At 39.6% G+C, this 19,267-nt stretch overlaps 1 protein-coding gene across 1 annotated transcript; it reads right to left on the bottom strand.

Moving 5' to 3' along the window:
* Window positions 1-1,048: 1,048 nt before the first annotated feature.
* On the bottom strand, window positions 1,049-18,728 carry kntc1 (kinetochore associated 1; the record flags this gene model as incomplete). Its single annotated transcript, XM_079222989.1, has 61 exons — window positions 1,049-1,175; window positions 1,370-1,472; window positions 1,930-2,084; window positions 2,538-2,627; window positions 2,746-2,875; window positions 3,135-3,198; window positions 3,385-3,439; window positions 3,774-3,830; window positions 4,008-4,103; window positions 4,228-4,363; window positions 4,455-4,579; window positions 4,671-4,749; window positions 5,078-5,133; window positions 5,277-5,389; window positions 5,679-5,889; window positions 5,987-6,060; window positions 6,144-6,360; window positions 6,471-6,529; window positions 6,713-6,878; window positions 6,971-7,060; window positions 7,525-7,741; window positions 7,875-7,984; window positions 8,100-8,216; window positions 8,303-8,431; window positions 8,541-8,645; window positions 8,814-8,977; window positions 9,065-9,121; window positions 9,234-9,378; window positions 9,660-9,760; window positions 10,743-10,915; window positions 11,121-11,422; window positions 11,499-11,566; window positions 11,883-11,955; window positions 12,188-12,307; window positions 12,408-12,542; window positions 12,629-12,722; window positions 12,829-12,932; window positions 13,108-13,203; window positions 13,295-13,438; window positions 13,697-13,816; window positions 13,918-13,989; window positions 14,163-14,219; window positions 14,289-14,432; window positions 14,529-14,640; window positions 14,754-14,920; window positions 15,014-15,139; window positions 15,315-15,390; window positions 15,489-15,551; window positions 15,648-15,691; window positions 15,812-15,910; window positions 16,001-16,055; window positions 16,161-16,273; window positions 16,392-16,444; window positions 16,714-16,807; window positions 17,153-17,263; window positions 17,335-17,369; window positions 17,458-17,535; window positions 17,713-17,791; window positions 17,976-18,091; window positions 18,341-18,461; window positions 18,591-18,728. 61 exons carry the CDS (start codon window positions 18,726-18,728, stop codon window positions 1,158-1,160), a joined length of 6,621 nt encoding a protein of 2,206 aa, XP_079079115.1. The 3' UTR covers window positions 1,049-1,157.
* Between the last annotated feature and the right edge of the window lie 539 nt (window positions 18,729-19,267).

Below are 19,267 nucleotides of genomic sequence, written 5' to 3'. Positions count from 1 at the left end.
GTCATTTCAACCCAACACCGAGCAAGAAATAAAAGACTATTGCTTTCTAGTCACACAGCTTCCCATTCAGCAATCATCGTTTTGAAAGGTAAGTGACATTAAAAGAAAAATGACCTTAAACAGGCTGAAATGTGGCTCTGAATTCAATATATCTACTACTTTGTGGACTTTAAATGAGGTTTGGTGCTTCCTTATCCTATCAAACTGCAGCAGCCTCTCAAAGAACAGTGCATGTGATTCAGCCATAACTACCACATCAACTCCCTGAACCCTTTGGCATCTGTGTGCACTCATTTATCATCGTTTACCAAATATAAACTGAACCTTGACTAAGTGTGAGTTTTATACACAGTGACAAAATGCAGAGATGCATATCCTTGAATTATTTTGGATAATACTCCCCTGTGGCCAGGAGTAAGGATCTGTGCAAAGGTGCCTCATTGTGGTTTCCTGCTTCCTCGCAGAACTATCAAGTGGGTAGTGGGTAACTTGCATAACTAAAAAAGGGAAGTCTTCCATTAAGAATAATAAGGATCTCAAAAAAGTACCCCTCAAATGTGCATTACTAAATAGACTCGAGAGTTGAGTTAAAAAATGTTTTATTCGGGCTGGATATGTTTCACAAAGCTGAAAGTAACACATTTTACAACAAAAAAATAGAGAGAACCTAAATTAGTAAAAAATGAAGGCTACATATATAAAGGAACAAAGCCTTCAACACATTTACCTACTTCAGTTATTTTCTATGTATGCACCAAAAATAGGAAACAGGCAACTGAACTGTACTGTATTTCTTTTAAGTACAACTTTGACATTTCAGTCATTTAATCTCTCAGACAAAAATTCATTCACTTTTAGACTCTTAAAATGATTTTGATTTATTTTCAGCTGCTAGCCAGCAGTTATAACAACACACAAACAAGCCAGTAGGTGATGCATTAAAAACAGATGAATAGCCATTGATTTGTATTATTGATTTTTATTATATCTTTTTTGAACAATTACACTACACAATCAATAATGAAGAAATACTTATTCCAAATATTACATGCACAATGGAAATATAGATAGAAGTGCAAATATTGCATCTCATCCCAAGAGAGACAAAGTAAGAATATATAAATACAGCTGCAGGAATAATATCTGTCTGCTCCTTTTTACATGTTGAGAAACTCCTGAAAAAAGTAGAATTACAGATCTGTTATGTTTCTATTACAGATCAATAATCAAACTGACAATGGTGAAATACAAAAGCTACACAATTTGAACTCCAATAATATGATGAATACAACTAATTAAATGACAAGAACCACATAATATGTGACCATAATACAGACTAAACTGGGTCCAAAATATCCACTTCAGTTACCTTCAGGCAGCTCTGTGAAGGGGAGCCGTTTGTCAGCGCTTTCCCTCTCTGATGCTCTCTGTGTTTCATGTACTCACGAGCGAGTGAGTCAGCATCGTCCTGACTGAAGAGCAGATGAAAAGAATATGACGTGAAGAACTCAAATCTTGTTTGAAAGGGTCAAATGCATACAGTGGGTTTTTGTTTTGGTCATTATAGGTCAAAGGTCTTGAGACACCAGGTGGCAGTCTGGAAGAGAAATTTGTAAACACAACACACTCTGACTGGGCCTTCGCAGGATAAGTCTGTTGTAAAGCTGACACAATTCTGTTTAATATATTGTATTTGGTATTTGGTCAAAACTCAAGAGCATATGAACTAAGACACACATGTCATTAGATGTAATGTAGATTACACAGACGGTGGAGGAAACAACAGACACAAACAGTAGTTTGTTTATTAGTCTTATCTGTTTTGATCATATTTTAGATACGCTATCTGCATGTAACTTACAGAAACTTGTTCTTCATATCGCTGTTTATGTTGCTTCCCTCACAAAAAACAAACAAACAAAAACTTACCAGTTCTGACTGATCAGGAAGTCCACCAACTCTTTCACCTGGTTAGGTCGGCCACTCGCCACAATTAGCTGCTTCAGATGCTTGAAGTGTTTGGTCTTCAGCAGTTTCTGGTGCTGCCCACTTTGGCTGATGAAGGTTAATACCGTCTCCCTGATCTGAGGAATCATAGAGACAATAATGACATGTCATAAAACAATACAATATAGTTAAAACAAATAGTGATGGCAAAAAAGGTTGCACAAAAAAAAATATATTTCAATAGCCCAGTCATCCCTTTTTGCTAAAAATCTTTTATAAAACCAACACAGTTAACATATTCTCACCATCTTAACTAGTTTCCTGTTTCACAGCTTTACTGATGCTCAGGCTGGTACACACATAAACAAACAATATTTTGTTCCATGATATGTTACAAACAATAGTTATGGATGTTATGTGTTCATATTTACATTAAATATAAATAATTTGTATGTTGGTGTACATGTGCAGGATGTGTTAAAACATTTGAAATAGCTGAAAAACTCAGCGAGTTCAAATGAAAGTGCTGAAAGAGCTTCATGTTTCAGTGCAAGAATTGAATTAAGCTGAAACCTAAACTGACATCTAACCTGTGAGGGAACTCCAGCTAATTCCCCAGTGTTCATGAGCTCTTCCACCTGCTCAAGGACAGCGACTGGGTTACACACAGACAGAAAGCCCTGGAAACAGACAGAAAACACAGGGATGGGTGTGACACTGATCGTGAGAAGGGCCTAACAGATACGGATCTTCCAAACGATTCCTTCTGACATGTTGTATTGACATGGAGTTACTCACCTGGATCTGCTGAGCCTTTTTATTGGCACAAGGGATGAGAAGTAGTGTTCCCAGGGCAAAGCCTGGCAGATTGAACTGTGCAAAGCGATTGGCGATTCCTATCAGGTCCAGATTCAACAGGAAGGGGCACCTTGGGAAGAAAGATGTGCGTCAGGACATTTGAAATAAACATAAAGAGAATATGACATACTATTCAGGTCATCACTGCTTTTTTTGTAGACTGAAGTGTCACAGAATAATATGGTTTCAAAACATTCACACCCACGCACAGTTAAATCAAATCACTGCATGTATTGGATGTTCATATTCTAGCACTAGCAGTCCATGAAAGTTATACGTAGTCCTACTGTAGCATGCAGACCAGTTGGATGGTAAATGGTACAACATACTTGAGCAGGAGAACAAACGTCCTGTAGAGTGTTGCCTGTTGATCAGGACTCAGAGGAACAGAGGCTGTCAAGACAGATCAGACAGTAAGGAGCATTCAGGAACAGAGAAAACGTGGATATGAAAATGAACAATTGTAATGAACAACCGTTCAGCCAATCCAAAACAATGATTCTACCTAAACATTGTATAATAAAAAGGTCAGTCTGCCTCAAGACAGTGGAAGTGAATTCAGCATTATAAACTGAGTACCTGAAACAAAAGGTGCCAGTATCATACTCTTCCAGGTCCTGGAGAAACTGGAAATCTGGGAAGAAAATAAAGTATATAAAATTAACGTTGCAACCTTTTCTTTATTTATCAATTGTCATATTGCAGTGGTGATGGTTGGAGCCTTTTTTATTTTTGCTCCACCTCTGGGATGTCTGCTGGGCTACTGGTTAAGACGGTCGCCGATTAACGGCACATTTCCCGTCTGTATCTCGACTGTCACAATTAAATAACATTTCATTTAATTATTTTGGAACTGACGGCATTTCACATATACAGTTTGGGACCACATTTTATTTGTTGGAAGTAACAGAGGAAACACCAGCATAATTTGCTTTTCTTAAAATAACAGCGATGAAGTCTGACGTTACCTCCCACAGAGCAGGCACAGCCACTACTGCCTCTAGCACCTTCTGGAGGTGGCTGATCTGAGAGGGAAAAACATACACGTAGGTTTTATTTTGAAGGGAAAAACCAAGCAGTCTTTATTCAAAGTCCCTTTCAACAATTCATGTATGAGATACTGCGTTCAATTATATTTTTATAGAAATTGATAGAGACTAATTGTGTGAAAACAAATATTTTTCTGTCGCACTTCCTCTCACCAAGTTGAAGGCCAGCAGCTTCTGAAGCAGACTGTTCCACAGCTGAGGGTCGTACACCTGATACTCCAAGCACAGGTCTGCCACCAACTGCACCGCCTAAAAGGACAAAAGGTGCTTCAGTTTTCCTGTGTGCAGTTTGTGTGCAACATTTCTAACATAGTGAAACAAAAATGAAACTAGCTAGCTGGAATAGTTTAATTGTTTTAAGTTAAAAAGGTACCTGCGGCTCATGACTGTGGTTCTTCCACAGCCCCTTAACCAAGCCCTCTTTGGGGCTACTGAGGAAGGACTGTACCGTGTAAGGGATGTTTAATGCCTCCAGTTGAGAGACAAAGATGTAGCACTTAAGGTAATATCTGTATGGGAGTATAAAATACAGAGACATTAACACATCTTACACAAACTAGTCATTATTCCATCAGTACTATCAAACAGATTTCCTATTACTGTATTTTGGTCTTGGGGATCTGCAACTGAGCCTCCAGAGTGGCAGAATCAGCGAGACGGACGAGGCAAAGCAGCGCTCGAGTCTGATGGCAGAAGGTTAGACGAGGCCCAGAAGTGCTGAGAGGCTAAAGGAGGAAACGCAACAAAACAAACAGACATTAGTCCCTTTCTCTTGACACTTTGTTGAATTTTCACTCACTGTAATTTATGACTCACCCAGGTTTTAGCAGTTAGGATCGGGTTTAGAAGACGGACAGCATCCTCCATGGGGTAAGACTGCAGCATGTACACCACCCTGAGAGCATCAAGTAAACACAATAAACAGAGAAGCCAACACACGTTGCTGATGCAACTCATGGCCAAATCATTGTGCCTGTCAAATGAAACGGGTAAAGAAAATTACTCGAATAATAGAGAGGCAACTGTCAGTTTTAAACTGTATGTGCTGTACAGTACATTAAAAGTACTCTACAAATAGATGATACAAACTTACTTCATAATTATTTACAACATCCTTCACTATTACATTTAAGCAACGATTCAAAAGGGTTTAAAGAAAACAGAATGCTTTCTTTTTTATTGAATTTTCATATTATAAAAAAAAGAATCATCAATGTCTCTACCTCATTAAGTCTGGATCCTCTTCGATGTTGCTGACACAGTCATGATTACCAATATCCTTTATAAAAAAAAAAACACGTTTTAACAGATTTCTACACAAAGGACTAAGAGATAAAAACACAATACAAGCAGGAGACAAACAAGAGACAAACAGAAACAAGGATTAGCTAATACAAATTTGGTAAACTCAGTAAGACAGACCTTGGTGACAGCAGGGCCCGTTTTGCAGATCCATTTTTCCAACATCATGTTACGGATTTTCAGGAGATCCACATTATTGATGGTGGCTATTTCCTTAACCACTGCATGTACATCTGCTCGGAGGTAAATGCTCAAATTAGGCTTCAACACTGCTGATGACTTTCTCCCACTTACAACATATCAAAACATTTTAGCCCACATTTTGAAGCAAGATAGTAATACTAATAATTAGATGATAATTTATACTGGATACTTAAACAATTCAATGTCATTAAAAGCAGAGTAAAGCTAAATGGACAATATAACACACTTTAATCCAGTCGCCATCTTCAGCACATGAAGCTGGTCTTAAATACTTTACTTCCATTTCTCCAGCAGACTGCTGTGTCAAAGCATGCTCACCAGGATACAGTTGACCTCCTGATTCTCTGTAGCGCTGCTCCACACCACTGTGCTCATACAGGGCCACTATGAGCCTTGTTGGCAGCCCGGTCAGCTGCAGATGCTCTTTGCTGTTCAGCTGGCTGGTTATCAAGGTATTCTCAGTCGCCGAGCGCTGGAACTGCAGTTTCAGCTTGGACAGAAATGTCTCCCCTCTGACCCGTGCTGCCTCCTGGTCAGAATTATAGGGGATTAGATTGAAACCAACCAGATTATGAAAAACTAAGCAGTTAAAGATGTGAGAGAGTTCTGCAACCACTGATACCGACCTCAAGGTTTGGATCCCTCAGCCAGGCATCTCCAAGAGCCAAACAGAACCTAAGAGAGTGTGTCTTCTCGTGGCCTGTAGTGAACAGGAAACCATTCAGTCCAGAGATAGAAAACACACAAGTAGTGATGTGATAGTGTATAATCTGCAGGTCAGACCTGGTGGTAGCTCCTGGGTGATCTTGTGGGCTGTGGCAGCTGCCCACTCCGGGCTCTGGATGCAGTGGATGTACTTCATCATGGTCTTGGCCACCTTGAAAGTCTCACTATTGTAGCCATGACCCTGACCCTTTTTCCTCTGGTCCAAGAGTAAAGGCTTCATCTTCTTCTCAAACACATGGTTGGCTGCTGACATGTATAACTTGTCAAGGCTCACCTGGAATGAGACAGGTAGGTTTGAATAACAGTCAAACTTTATGGATGAATCTAGCATTTTCATGATTATATGATATGATCAATGCTACTTTTTAGATTAGTGTGCTTTACCTTCATCAGTTTGCTAATCAAAAGAAGTGTCGGGAAGGTCTCCTCACTGAGCTCAGGAGCTAAACACAGAAACACATTTTAGTTTCCTCAGTCACAATAACAAGTGTAAAATATTTGAAATGTTAGGACCTCAAATTAATAATTCCTCCACTCCATCACATCTAATGCAATCAGAGTATTTTTAGGGTGTCAGCTATAATATTGAAGGATGAAAATAAGACAACTGACAGTGACTAACTCACAGATAATCTTCCAGTAATGGTTGGTCTGCATAAGCAGGTGGAAGGGCAGTCTGCTGTTGGACAGCGGATTTGGCAGCTGGCTGTTTTCCAGAAGATAGGTGTTCTCCACGTCCGAGGTAGGAGAGACGCGCTTGTAGGACTTCAGGTGTTGCAGGAGGCCCATTGCCTGTGGATTAAAATACACTGGTTGCTTGTCTGCAAAATACATTTTGAAGACAAGGAAGTGTTTCTGTTTTTAAAAGTGTGTGTTCTTATTACCTGAATAACAGAAAAGGTCGTCACATTCTCATCTGCAGCCTCGATGATCTTCAGCACGACTTCGATCCTCTCATAGTTGTAAGGGCTGAGCTGTACAAGAAATGCATTTTACAAGTTAGGTGAATAGCTTGAATTTAGTTTGGGATAGAAACAAATAAATACTTAACTACGACAGTAAAGTCCTTTCAGTGTTGTGGTTCAGACTTGTGTTAAATCTGTTTGCGGTTGCAGTGCTAAACCAAGTACTATACTGTATGTTAGTCATTCTGGGCAAAATTCAAGTAATTGGTTTGGAAACTGGAAGAAAAATAATAGGGCACTATAAAAAGGATGTGGATATAGCTATATATAGCTATATGTGGATATAGTTTTACAATTACCATTAACTAAGCACTCTTGTGTTGTATGTTTTTCTTGAATAACTTGTCTTGGATGAGCCTCTAGGTGAAATTTAAACAAAATGAGAAATTATCAGAACTGTCACTTATGTAAAAGTGGCTAAAACACATTAACACAAAGCTCTCCTGTTAAACGTTTGTCCCCCATGCACACACCTTGAATATGGCAGCACAGAGACCGTCAGTGAGCTCGCTGGTGTTGTGTAACATCGGGATAATCTGCAGGACTCGTTCCAGTGCGTCTGCATGACACAGAGGCTGCATCTCTTTCTGCCCTGTGCCATGGTCACCTGCGGCTTCCTCGTCCTCTTGGAGCAGCAGTAAGGTGGTAATGTACTGGTTGATCACACTGTCACGGTCAAGACCAAAGGTGCTGCAGACGGGAGCAGAGAGTGAGCGCAGGAAGGAACAGAATACGAAGGAACTGATACTAGACCCTCTGGGACAATAAATGAAATGCATTGATATAGATTGAAGAATTTAACATTGTAGAGTGAGCAGCAGACCTGCAGTACTGGAGGATAATGTCTGGAGTGATTCTCTGGTTTTTCACCAAGTCAGGAATCAGACTGCTCTTCATCTCAGGCCGCTGACGGAACACTGTTTGAATGGATATCTGTGGCCGAGCAGGAAAAAGCACAGTGGACATCAAGTCACGTTAAATGTCAAGTCAAGGGTGACTCGGAAAGTATATTGTGAATAGAAAATACAAGTGGTTTTCATCCACACACCCCCAGTTTGCCGAGCTTGATGCCCCATTCAGCATCAGTGATGACAGAGAGAAACTTATCTCGTTCCTCTGCCTCAGCGTACAGGCAGCAGAGATCAGCCCCGATCCTGGCCACAGCCTAAAGCAACCAACGACAATTTTCATTATCAAAAATAAACGAGGTTTGACGATAACATACAGAAGAACCGTGAACATATTGCCTACCAAGATTTTGTCATAGTTTTGCCAGGTGTTGTCAATAACCTTCCACAGTATTTTGAAGACCTCTGCTTGGGAGAGGAGTGTACAGAGAGCAATAGCCAAATCACAATCAACCATCCTCCAGTTAAACACCTACAACGGATAGAAATAGAGATACAGTGATTTCAAATCAGTATCAAACATACTAAAACGGAATATATTGGCGACTACCATCTCATGACATCAGTCTCAGCCGACCCACCTTGTTCAAGAGAGCCACAGCGACAGCATTCAGAGACAAAGCAGTTGTCTTTCGAAGATTATTTAAGCATACATTGTAATTCTTAAGCTCTTGGGTATCGTAAAGCTGAAAAGAAGAGTAAACAGTTTACTGTGACATTATCACGATAGACATTACAAAATATCTTTGCTCGGCCTCACTGGCAAGTAGCTATCGTTATAATTAACGGTACAATTGATCCAGAAACACATAGCGGTGGCACCGATAGCCCCACTGGATATGTTGCAGCCATACCTGTACACTAAGATGTATGTCCATAACATTAGAGGTGACGTGCTGCAGGCAGCTGCCGTACGAGTTGACCAGCACTCTGAGGGCCAGCTCCAGCTGACTGCACTCCTGTAACATCTGTAACATGTTGGCTAGGGGATCCAGTAGGGGCCGCAGGTAGTTTGAACCTGTATGCGGGTCAGGCAAGACACATGGTCAATTTTCAAAATGACAAATTCAAAGAGAAACAATGAAATATAAACTTTAGTACAGACCGTCTTCAAATGAGCAGTGTGCCAGACAGGAACAGTCCAGTGGGTGCAGTTTGGTATCTGCAAGATTGATAATAAGCTTATGAGACCAGTTAGATGTAGACTATCAAAGGGGATGAAATCCAAAACAGACATTGAATAGATGATTCATTTATTCATTTGAGCATCTTACCCAGAGAAACAGGCAGCAAGCAGTTGGTAATTTCATATTGGACTGGAAGCGCAGACACTGGGTCCAGAACAATGCAGTCTTCACTAAAGAAATCCTGAAAAGTCCACTGAGAATGTGGATCTTTTTCTGTCTCCAAGGTCGAATCCTGTGACATCATACAGTTCAAATACAAACATTTATGATATGTATTTGGCTAATTTCACTACTTTGTAAAGGGAAGAAGTTCATAAATTATCTTAACTACTATCAACAAAACAAGAAGTCTTTTTAATGTCATTAAACAACATCCCACTTTTAAATTATGTTAAATAATAAACTATTATTATTATCTAAAACCTCTAAGAGATTCCATCAGGTACTGTACATATCAAGCATAAACCAGAACAAAATACAGTATCATTCAATGGTGAAAGATAAGATACTGACCTTGGCTATAAAACCATAGTTGTCTGATAACTGACACTGATGATAGACATCCATAGCTATCCGTGTGCACTTGCAAAGCTCCAGACAGTCCAGGAGTAGATCTGCAAGAGTTATTAGAATATTAACTTAAAGCGTTTACTTGAAGCAAAAGAGAACAGCCAAGCTCCCTCAGAGAACGGTTGTCACACAGAGAAAAAAATAGTTGTCTCAGTGAACTATTTAGGTCTGGATGCTCTTTCAGATTTACAAAAAAAGTGTTTTCACTCTTTGTTGTCCTGAAGGCAGTCAGCATCGTCAACAAGACCAAATAAACTATTGCGAATATATTGGAAATAATAGCTTTTCTGTTTGTGTATCGTGTGTGACTAGCTCTATTTAGTTTTAGTTTTTACTGGGTTTAAAGGAATACTTCCCCCACAAAATCATCATTTGTATATCAATAACTCACATCGTATTTAGTAAAGAATCAAAAACTATATCAAAACATCTGTATTCAAACACAGTAGAAGTCTAATTTATCCAGTCTTATGCTCAGTACTTTCCAAGCAAAATGTATTTTTGCTAAAACCTCACTGCTTAAAACAATTTTGATTTGCACGGACGAGTGAGAGGCGAGTCTGTTGATGCAAAAGTGTTTTAAAATGTAAGGTTTTAGCAAAAATGCATGTTTGGGAGGTAGTGAGCATAAGACTGTATGACTGAGTTTGTGAATGGATGCTTTGATATAGAGTTGCTGTTGCTAAATGCGGACCCCATTTACATCAATTCATCAAGACATTTCTCAGATCAGGTTAATGCGAGAAAAAAAACATACATAGTAATACAGGGAGCGTAAACGGATACACAATTGGTCATTTTTTGGATGAAGTATTCATTTAAGATGAGACTGAGGATCCATTTTGGTCTAGTTTTCACTGAAAACAGGTTTTAAATTGTATCTGCAAGCTTCAAACATTAACGAAACTACGTCAAGTCTAATAGTTGAATTATGAATCCAGCAATGATGCACACAACAGCTATTGATTGATCAACCTTAAATGTGGTTGATCATCATTGATTTCGCAACATCATTGTGTTCTTTACCCGAGTGGCACACAGCAATAGCCTGGCAGGCGAGCTCATGGATGACCGCTGGCAAGTCCATGTCTTCAGGAAGAACCATTGGCACATCTGCCTCCAGCATCTGGCATAACGTCTTGGCAGCAGTGAACAAAACCTTCCCTGTACAGGTGTTATAGTGGTGTTCATACAGCTCACTGAAGATATGGAGGAAGAGGACAAAGAAAACATAGAACATTATACATGTGCCTCACTAGACAGGGATGTTTTATTTAATCTTCATTTTGTTTAAAACATTAAAACAATTTCTCTATAGTTTCACTAAGAACTCAAGGGTGAAATAAACAAAAGCAAGCCCAGTCCTGGATTCATACACACGGCACAGCATCCACACACGCAAACCTGAGGATCTTGAGGGCCTTGTCCACCTTGCCCACCCCGAGGGCTCGCAGGGCTAAGTCGGACCAGAGCTCCTGTTCGGTGCGCTGCAGCTGCCTTCCTAGACGACGTAAGCCAGCTTCTGTGGAGATGGTCTTGGTCTTGCCGTCGGGGTCATTAGCCACAACTGGAGTTGTCGTGGCTTTCCTCTTCGATGAGCGGCGGTCATGTGTGTTTTCATAGGCTGCGATATGATGCTCCTGGATCTGCTTTCTGATGTTTGGATCCTCATAGTTTGAGGGGGTGAAGAAAACATCAAAGTCCTCCTGATGAACAAATAAAAAGGTTGCAGGTGAAAACAATTTATGAAAGAACAGAAAACATTCCTTCAATGAAACTTACCTGTAGGTGAGAGATTGCCTTGAACATGATGAGGTTGTTTTCACACTCCATGCTCTTAAGAGCATCATCTAGAGAGGACATGAAACCCAGTGTGACACTTTGATGATCAAGCAAATGTTTATAACATTTATTCTAACCTTTGTCTGTAAACTGTGTTTCGACAATTGTTTGTCCAACGCAAGGAAACTTGAGTTTTAAATTTGATCATCAATATCATAGAATCAAATTTAGTCATTATAATAATTGGATATTCAATTCATGGCCTAAGATATATTATTGGACCTTTTTATTTGGTTCACTTTGTTTCAGTATGATACTACACAAATACAAGTACAATATAAGCATCCAATGCGTGGAGGCCAGAGCCTTGAGGATTGTACTTACGTTTTTGGATTATATACAGGTATTTCAGAGCCTCCACAATCACTTGAGGTATGACCATCTTGTGTTTCTTGTGCTATGGAAGACAAAGAGTTGATATATAACAAATGTCAGAATGAATGTATGCTTACCGTAATACTGTTCTATTATGTTGAGATCTTGAAGCTGCAATTGATCTAAGTTTCATGTATGGTCTACTATGAGGAATATTGATCTGAAAATTGCATCCAAAATTAAGCAGGGAATACAAGCACGGAAAATAAAAAATACGTTTAATTTCAGACACATAACATCTTCCCTCTGCTCACCTCATCAGATATGTGGGCTTTGTCCTCCAGCTGCAGCCGGGCCCAGGATGTGAGACGCTCGATCACACACTCTGCCTCTGCAGAGGACAGCCTCTTCAGTGCAGTCATGCTTTCCTCCGTCTAAAAAGCAGCATAAAATACTGTCTATTACTATGCCATTGAAACATAAAAAGAAACATTTAATCTAAGTGAATTAATATTGCCATGTGGATGAGCATACCTTGCTTTGGCCAATCAGCTGGATGAGATACAAGTAGTTTATCTGCGAGGTGGGAAGTTTGTAAACTTCAGCTAATGTCAAGGAGTCTTCTAAAGACATTGGCAAGTCTTGCTTCAGGATGTATCTAATCAGCGTCTAGGAAGATATACGGAATATGACAGAAGGTCCATTTGAGGGCACCCCGGAAGTCGATGCCACATAAAAAATTAGATCAACATTACCATAATTTGAGTACTGTTGAAGTTGCGGATCCCATAGCCCCTGAGAAGTTTCCGGATTTCCATCAGACGGTAACGCTCCTTTAAAAGCTCTTGTCTGGGGAATACATCAGCAAATACAAAATTATATAGAAACTAAAAATATTACCAAATGTTATACTATGAAAAAAAAAAAGATCAGGGTGATGACAATGGAAACATACTTTGGTCCATCCATCTCCAGGTACTGTTGAACCAGTTTTTCTACCACAGTACTCCAAGGCACTACAGCGTTCTGCATGATCTCCAGCACAGCATCCACCATCAGCTGACAGGAAATACAATAATGTGAGATTTCGCAAATCTTGGAACAAACTATTGATTTGTACTAACTTGGCGATTCTTGTTAATCGGCTGCTGTTACGGCTGTTTTTCACTCAAGTATTTGCACTCACAAACCTTTGAACATGCCGTGAACAGCATGTGGTGTTACAGAAACTTACGTCCGTATCAGCCATACAAGCTAGCACAGCCACTGCTTTGGCTTCCCATTCTGTGAAAAGTGTTGTGGTCTGAGAACTACAGCGCTCCAGCAGATCCTATTGAAGATGAGAGGAGAAATATTCATCCTCAGGTATTTGGAAAATGAAATGTATGTTCCCAGTGGGCTCAGCAATGATGGACTGTTACCTTGATGTACTGGAAAAGTAGCTCATCTAAAGGAATCTCATGCTCTTCAGTATACGGCAGGATACTGCTATCCACTGCGGCGGCAATCAGCTCTGGAGCCGGCACTTTGTCCAGCATGAAGAATGCAACACTACGAACACTTCCCTTTCAAATTCACAAGGAAGAAACATTTTAAAGATAGGAACAACAACGCAAAAGCCACTCAACATGTCTCAAACGCAACACCACAATGTACCTAAAAGTACGATATTTTTTAAATTTACATTTTGAAATCAATGGAAAACTACATTATTTTCATACAATCCTGCAGCTTAATAAAAATGTGTGTGTCCTGCTGAAGATATCAGTGGCTTGTTTGAAACTCAAATGTAGTTAGAATATGTCATGAAATAAGAGACAAACCTTCTCAAAGACTGAAAGGGAAAGTCTGCAGTTGTATTTCTGGTGGAGGTCCAGAAGCTGACGGAGGTTGGACACCAGGGACTTGAGGTTCTCCACCTCCTCTGCACCGTAATTATCATCCTTAAAAAAAAGATTGACCATATTATGTCACAATAATTCAGTACCAATTAGCTCCCACAGGCAACCATGATTGTGAAGGCACAAAAATGTGTCAAACTGACTGATTTCATCCATGTCCAGAGAGAAGGGAGTCCAACCACAGCCAAGTCCAACCCGTTCTGGGGCCAAGCACCCTGGGACAAAAATATTACATTCATAAACATTGGTTCAATTATTGTGACTGATATGTACTTACTAAACAATGTTTTATACAACTAATTGTTGCTATTGACCATTATTGTTATTTTAGCCAGGTTTTACTTAACTTAAGTGTTTCTGGTCAAAATTGTTTTGTTCTTTTTTTTACCTTTTCTGTTAACTCCAGATTTCTTGCCCGCTGCTCCAGCCATCTCGCCAAGATTTTCTATGGGCACATACAACTTTTACAACTGAAAACATAGCACCATATTTTGAAATGAGTAATGATTCCTACCAGTCCTGTTGGAAGCACTCTTCTCACAAAAGGAACAAAAACAGCCCTAAACCAAGGACAAAGGTCTTGGGATGGCAGGTCCTCTGGGATGGCACTGAGCACGGCTTCAAGCTTGCTCTCGTCAAACTCTGCTGCAATCTGTCCCTGTTACAAAACACAAAAGTAAGTATCACAACTGGCCCTGACACTAAGCTATGTCTCCCAGTGTTGTTTCATGGAGTGCACGAAGCTGTTCTTTACCTCATATCTCAGCCAAATGAGTTGTGCACCCTTCATGTCTCCCTCTCTCAGGTGGATCAGAATTTCTCCTAAATTGTCAGTGCAGTTCAAAAACTCAATCCAGGCGATGCCACTATGGATGACAGAATAACTTACTAAAATAACACATAAGTGTACATTATGAACAAATCACAAGATCTGAAAATCTACTGTACAACACAAAAGACCACTAAGACTTTGATTTACTTGAAGTTATCTGGGCCGTGTAGGCTGCAGAAAGTTGCCAGCCTGGCCAGGGCCTCTTGGATCTGTAAGGAGGAGTATCGTGTGGCAGCATGGTTTAGTATCTTCTCTGCCGTCTCAAACGTCGGCCACGGAGCCTTGAGGCAGTATTCCACCACATACTGCTCATCCTAGGCAATGCAAAAACAAGAACCTCTATGAGTGAGGGGCTGAGGGTAACAACATTTTGGAAGTGTAAAATGAAAGTAGACTAAATAACTGACTGTAATCTTCATCAGGTTGGTCTTGGCCTCCTCCACGAGTTCAGACCACACATCCTGTCCATAGCCACCCACCGATGCAGAGGCCAGCTGCTCCAGCACAAAGTCCAGCTTTACCTTGTACACAAGCTAAACAAAGAATAGGATTGATAGTGGCATAGCCCCAATTAAGGCAGTAATTTACAACCCGCTGGACCACCATTCTAAAGTACCATTTATACTGTACATGTCTGCTCTAAAATCTCTGGACAAATCTCTCTCATATTGTATTCCAATAACTTTGACTTTTGCACTTTTCATTTACCTCTAAATCCAGCTCAAATGTGATGGCGAACTTTTCAGCTTCCTCAAACATGTGTTTGTGAAGAAGTCTGCTAAGTCTGGGAATAGAGAGAAATGAAAGTCAAATTATACTGACATTAAATACAATACACGAAACACAATTAATGTGGAAATGTATCTAATTAAATTGTGGTACCTGTTCTCAGGCAAGGCTTCTGTCAAGCATCTGACAACTACAGCAGATAAGGGCTCTCCATGACTACTTGATAAAGAACAGGGGGAAAAAGACCACTTAATATTTTGAAACATTCACCATATCGCTTGAGTACCGGCTGAACATTAAAACCGGTCCTACCTTTCTGGGTTCTCGCAAATCCCCTCAACTAAATAAATCGTATCCTGAAAGCAGAGAAAATAAAACTACTGACTTCAATGTGCAGACATATTCACATCCAGAAATCGCACATGTCCATATGTCCATCCATCCATATAACAAGCTTGCAGGTGTTGATTGTTTACCATATTTATTTTCGTCTGGACAAGACAGGAGACTGAGGAGACATCCAGAGAGTAACAAATAGTCATGGAGGGCAGACATCGTATTTGCAGTGAGTTGATCTGAAAAATGTAAAACCAGCACATCAAGTTCAGAAAAGGACCTGCGATAATCATCTTTTACAGTTTATTCAAAATGAGTTGGACGGCTACCTGACTCTTGTCTTGATTTGTTAGTGTAATCATCTTCATGCTGCCCTTGTCTTGGCTGCAACACAAACAGATACATTTTATGATTTTCAACATTGTTTAATTGAGGTACATCCCTCTGTATATCTGCAGCTACTGTATGTAATAAAACATAGATACATACGCCACCATGGAGGCCGAGCCACATTCTGTAGTGAGTTTAAAGTCATGAATGGCAAGGTCCTGCCAACAGTGAATCATGACAAGGAAATGTAGGTCCCAAAGACTCAGGGCATTCTACAGCCGGAAAAAAAAAACACAAGCGATCCATATTGTATGTAATTAAACCTGAAAATACTTTGATTGAACCTCATATAATGATACATCCAACAGCTGCGATAGTGTCTGAACTCACCTCAGTGTCTAGAATATACAAGTGATTTTCCACCACCTCCATCTTCCTCACACCTTTGAAGTAAATATATACGGAGAATGCATTAAACAACCCTCACACAATCTAGTCTTAGAGGCATCATAACGGTTTTACTTGTTTTGCAACTTTATCATATTGTGACTATTTCTTATCTTTTCCTCAATACTTTGTGATTCACAATATATACACCCACTTATGTCCATATGTTCATCACTAAAAAAGTTAAACGATAAATATTAAGATGGTAATACATGTTTAGTATTAAGAGTGTAACTATGTACTGAACATTGGGGCAAGACCGTACCTGGGATTAAACTGTCGTTGATAGAGTGAGCAAGGCACATCTTGCCCTGATGAGGGTCCATCATCCAGTGAGTCACGATACTTTCTTTATCCCCCTATGAAGTTTATGTTGTGACGAATTACATCAGGAAATACATGTTGTTTTACTGCTTTATATAAGCAAGAATTATCATTCCAAGAAAGGTTTTATTTGCACTATTTTCAGCTTTATTTAAAGTGTTACTTAATATCATGGTAAACATTAGTTTCATTTTCAACTTGAAAACATACTTCATTAGCTTGTTCAGAAACATTTGGCATGCAACAGCATAGAATGAAAAAGGAGGGATTGAAAAAAACAAGCAACAAATATTTGACGTACCATCGTCCATTATGCTTTCATTCACAATTAACCAATGCATCATAGCTGCAGGTGGTAAATAAATGAATAAAACACTGACCCCGATCATTAGGTGGATTTCGGAGCCCAGATTGAACATCACTGCTGTACTGCAGCCCTCGTCATGGTATTCACTGGTGGAGCAGAAGTCTATCTTGATGAGCGACTGGAGCTGAGTTGAGGAATAATGTGATTAGAGTTCTGCTGTAAAAATGAGAAGTTAACTTAACTGCCTTAACTTACATCTTTCAAAGCTCCCATATCCATGTTTTCAATGGCTGTGTTGGCAAAAGGAGGTTTTTTTTAGTTTGGTCCAAACAATGGCTACAATAACACTTCAGTCTAACAGACATGATGTTTGGATACCTGTCTCGATCCTTGACAATGCAAGGTTTGCAATGTGGAAAAACCCATCCTTTATGAGAAGGAACACATGGTACATCCCTGCCAACAAAAAATTTACAAAAACGTCTGAGAAATTGGCAACACACCATTATTTAAAGATTCAGATTTGGATGACGCAAGTAAAGATTCAGCTAGAGATAGAAATTCCTTCAGGTTTGCACACACTCACACCTTTGTTTCTCATAAAATGTATCATAATCATAAATATTTTTTTACCTAAGGATGCCTTGTTTTCTTCTATGACGAGATAGCGGTATGTTTTCTCATCTTTACTGGATGGTTTCTCTACCAATGCCTACAAACCCAGACAATAACACAACATGCTAATGTACATAAGTGAAACACGTGCAACTCAAACACATTAAAAGTTTAATATTTTATCTGAAGATAATCCTTTAACAATTCAAGGCCAGACCAGTGATCATAGCTCATGTATTCTAACACTATTAGGCCTGACAGATATCAAACAACACTCATACCTTGGTGAGAAGGTGTGTCTTGGTTGGCACATAGATCAAATGAATGTTTCCATTTCTTTCACAGACCACCAAAAACTGTCCTTCAAGGCATGCATCAATGGCATCCACATCAGTTTCTGAAAAACAGGCATTAACGCACAGAAGTTACCCAGAAAGGTGAAACTGCATCGATAAGAAAGGGATGATGAAATCTGGCATGTGACTGAACAATATATTAGAGATTGATTTAGTTTTAATTATACAAGCAACCTCGACACAGAGTATGCAGTGTCCATCCATCATCTTAAGTATTGGACCCACTGATTTGAGTGCAGCCACAACAGCCATCTCAGAGGACACAAACTGACATTTGACAAATAACCTACCAAAATGGAGAAGCTGCAGGATGGTCTGATAGTTCTGGTCAAACAGGATCACTGTTTTGTCAACAACAACGATGTTCCAGTTTGACCCACTGCAGGAGGAGAGACGGGGATCTGTCTGCACCTGCAAGAACCAGCATTTACATCTCATCGCTGACAGACTGATCGAACTGATTGTAGTACTTTATATGGAGCAACGGGGTTGCGTTACAAGAGTTATTGTAACGTTCATGTAAATATTGATAACCATTACCTCATTTGCAGTGGAGATTTTGATCAGTGTGTCCACCTGATACAAGCCGCTTCCATTCTCTTCCTTGGACACACTGCCAAAGCGAACAGTGTTTGTATCCTCGTTGGTCAGAATTTCAACGTCGCTCCACATCTCCATTTCAACGAGCTACGTGGAATAAAACTTGTAAACTTGTATTGTAATATCAAAATGATTTCGCAATAGTTACTTATTTGAAAAGCGATAAATTAGCCATGCTAGTTGACATTGCTGACAGAATCTAATAATTTAGTTGCACATTACTTCACCTAAACGCTAATCTAATCTATCTATGACCGATCGATTTAGCCGGCAGTCGACTACAATGTAGCAAACGTAACATTAACCTGATAGTAACTCAAAAATCCGTTGAAATAATCAGACAGCTAACGTTACAACCCAGAGATTAGCCATAAAACAACAGTAAGAGTTTTACAATTTGGCGGGTTGCTGTTAATATTGGAGTTTTTTTCCCCTGAGTTTTGTCTTACAGATACAACTTCCATCCCTGGCTAATTATTAATCATACTTCCTTGTTTAATATGACTAAATTAAACCACAGCCACATTACAATATTATAATATTATCCATTTGTAATCTAAACGTAAGCATGTAATTGACGAAGCTTGTTTGGTTTGTACACAGTCTGAGAGAAAGTG

This window comes from Taurulus bubalis (genome assembly GCF_910589615.1).
Source record: "Taurulus bubalis genome assembly, chromosome: 8".
NCBI classification, from domain to species: Eukaryota; Metazoa; Chordata; class Actinopteri; order Perciformes; family Cottidae; genus Taurulus; species Taurulus bubalis.
Note: the sequence above shows the minus strand (reverse complement) of the source record. Positions and strands in the feature narration are given on the sequence as shown.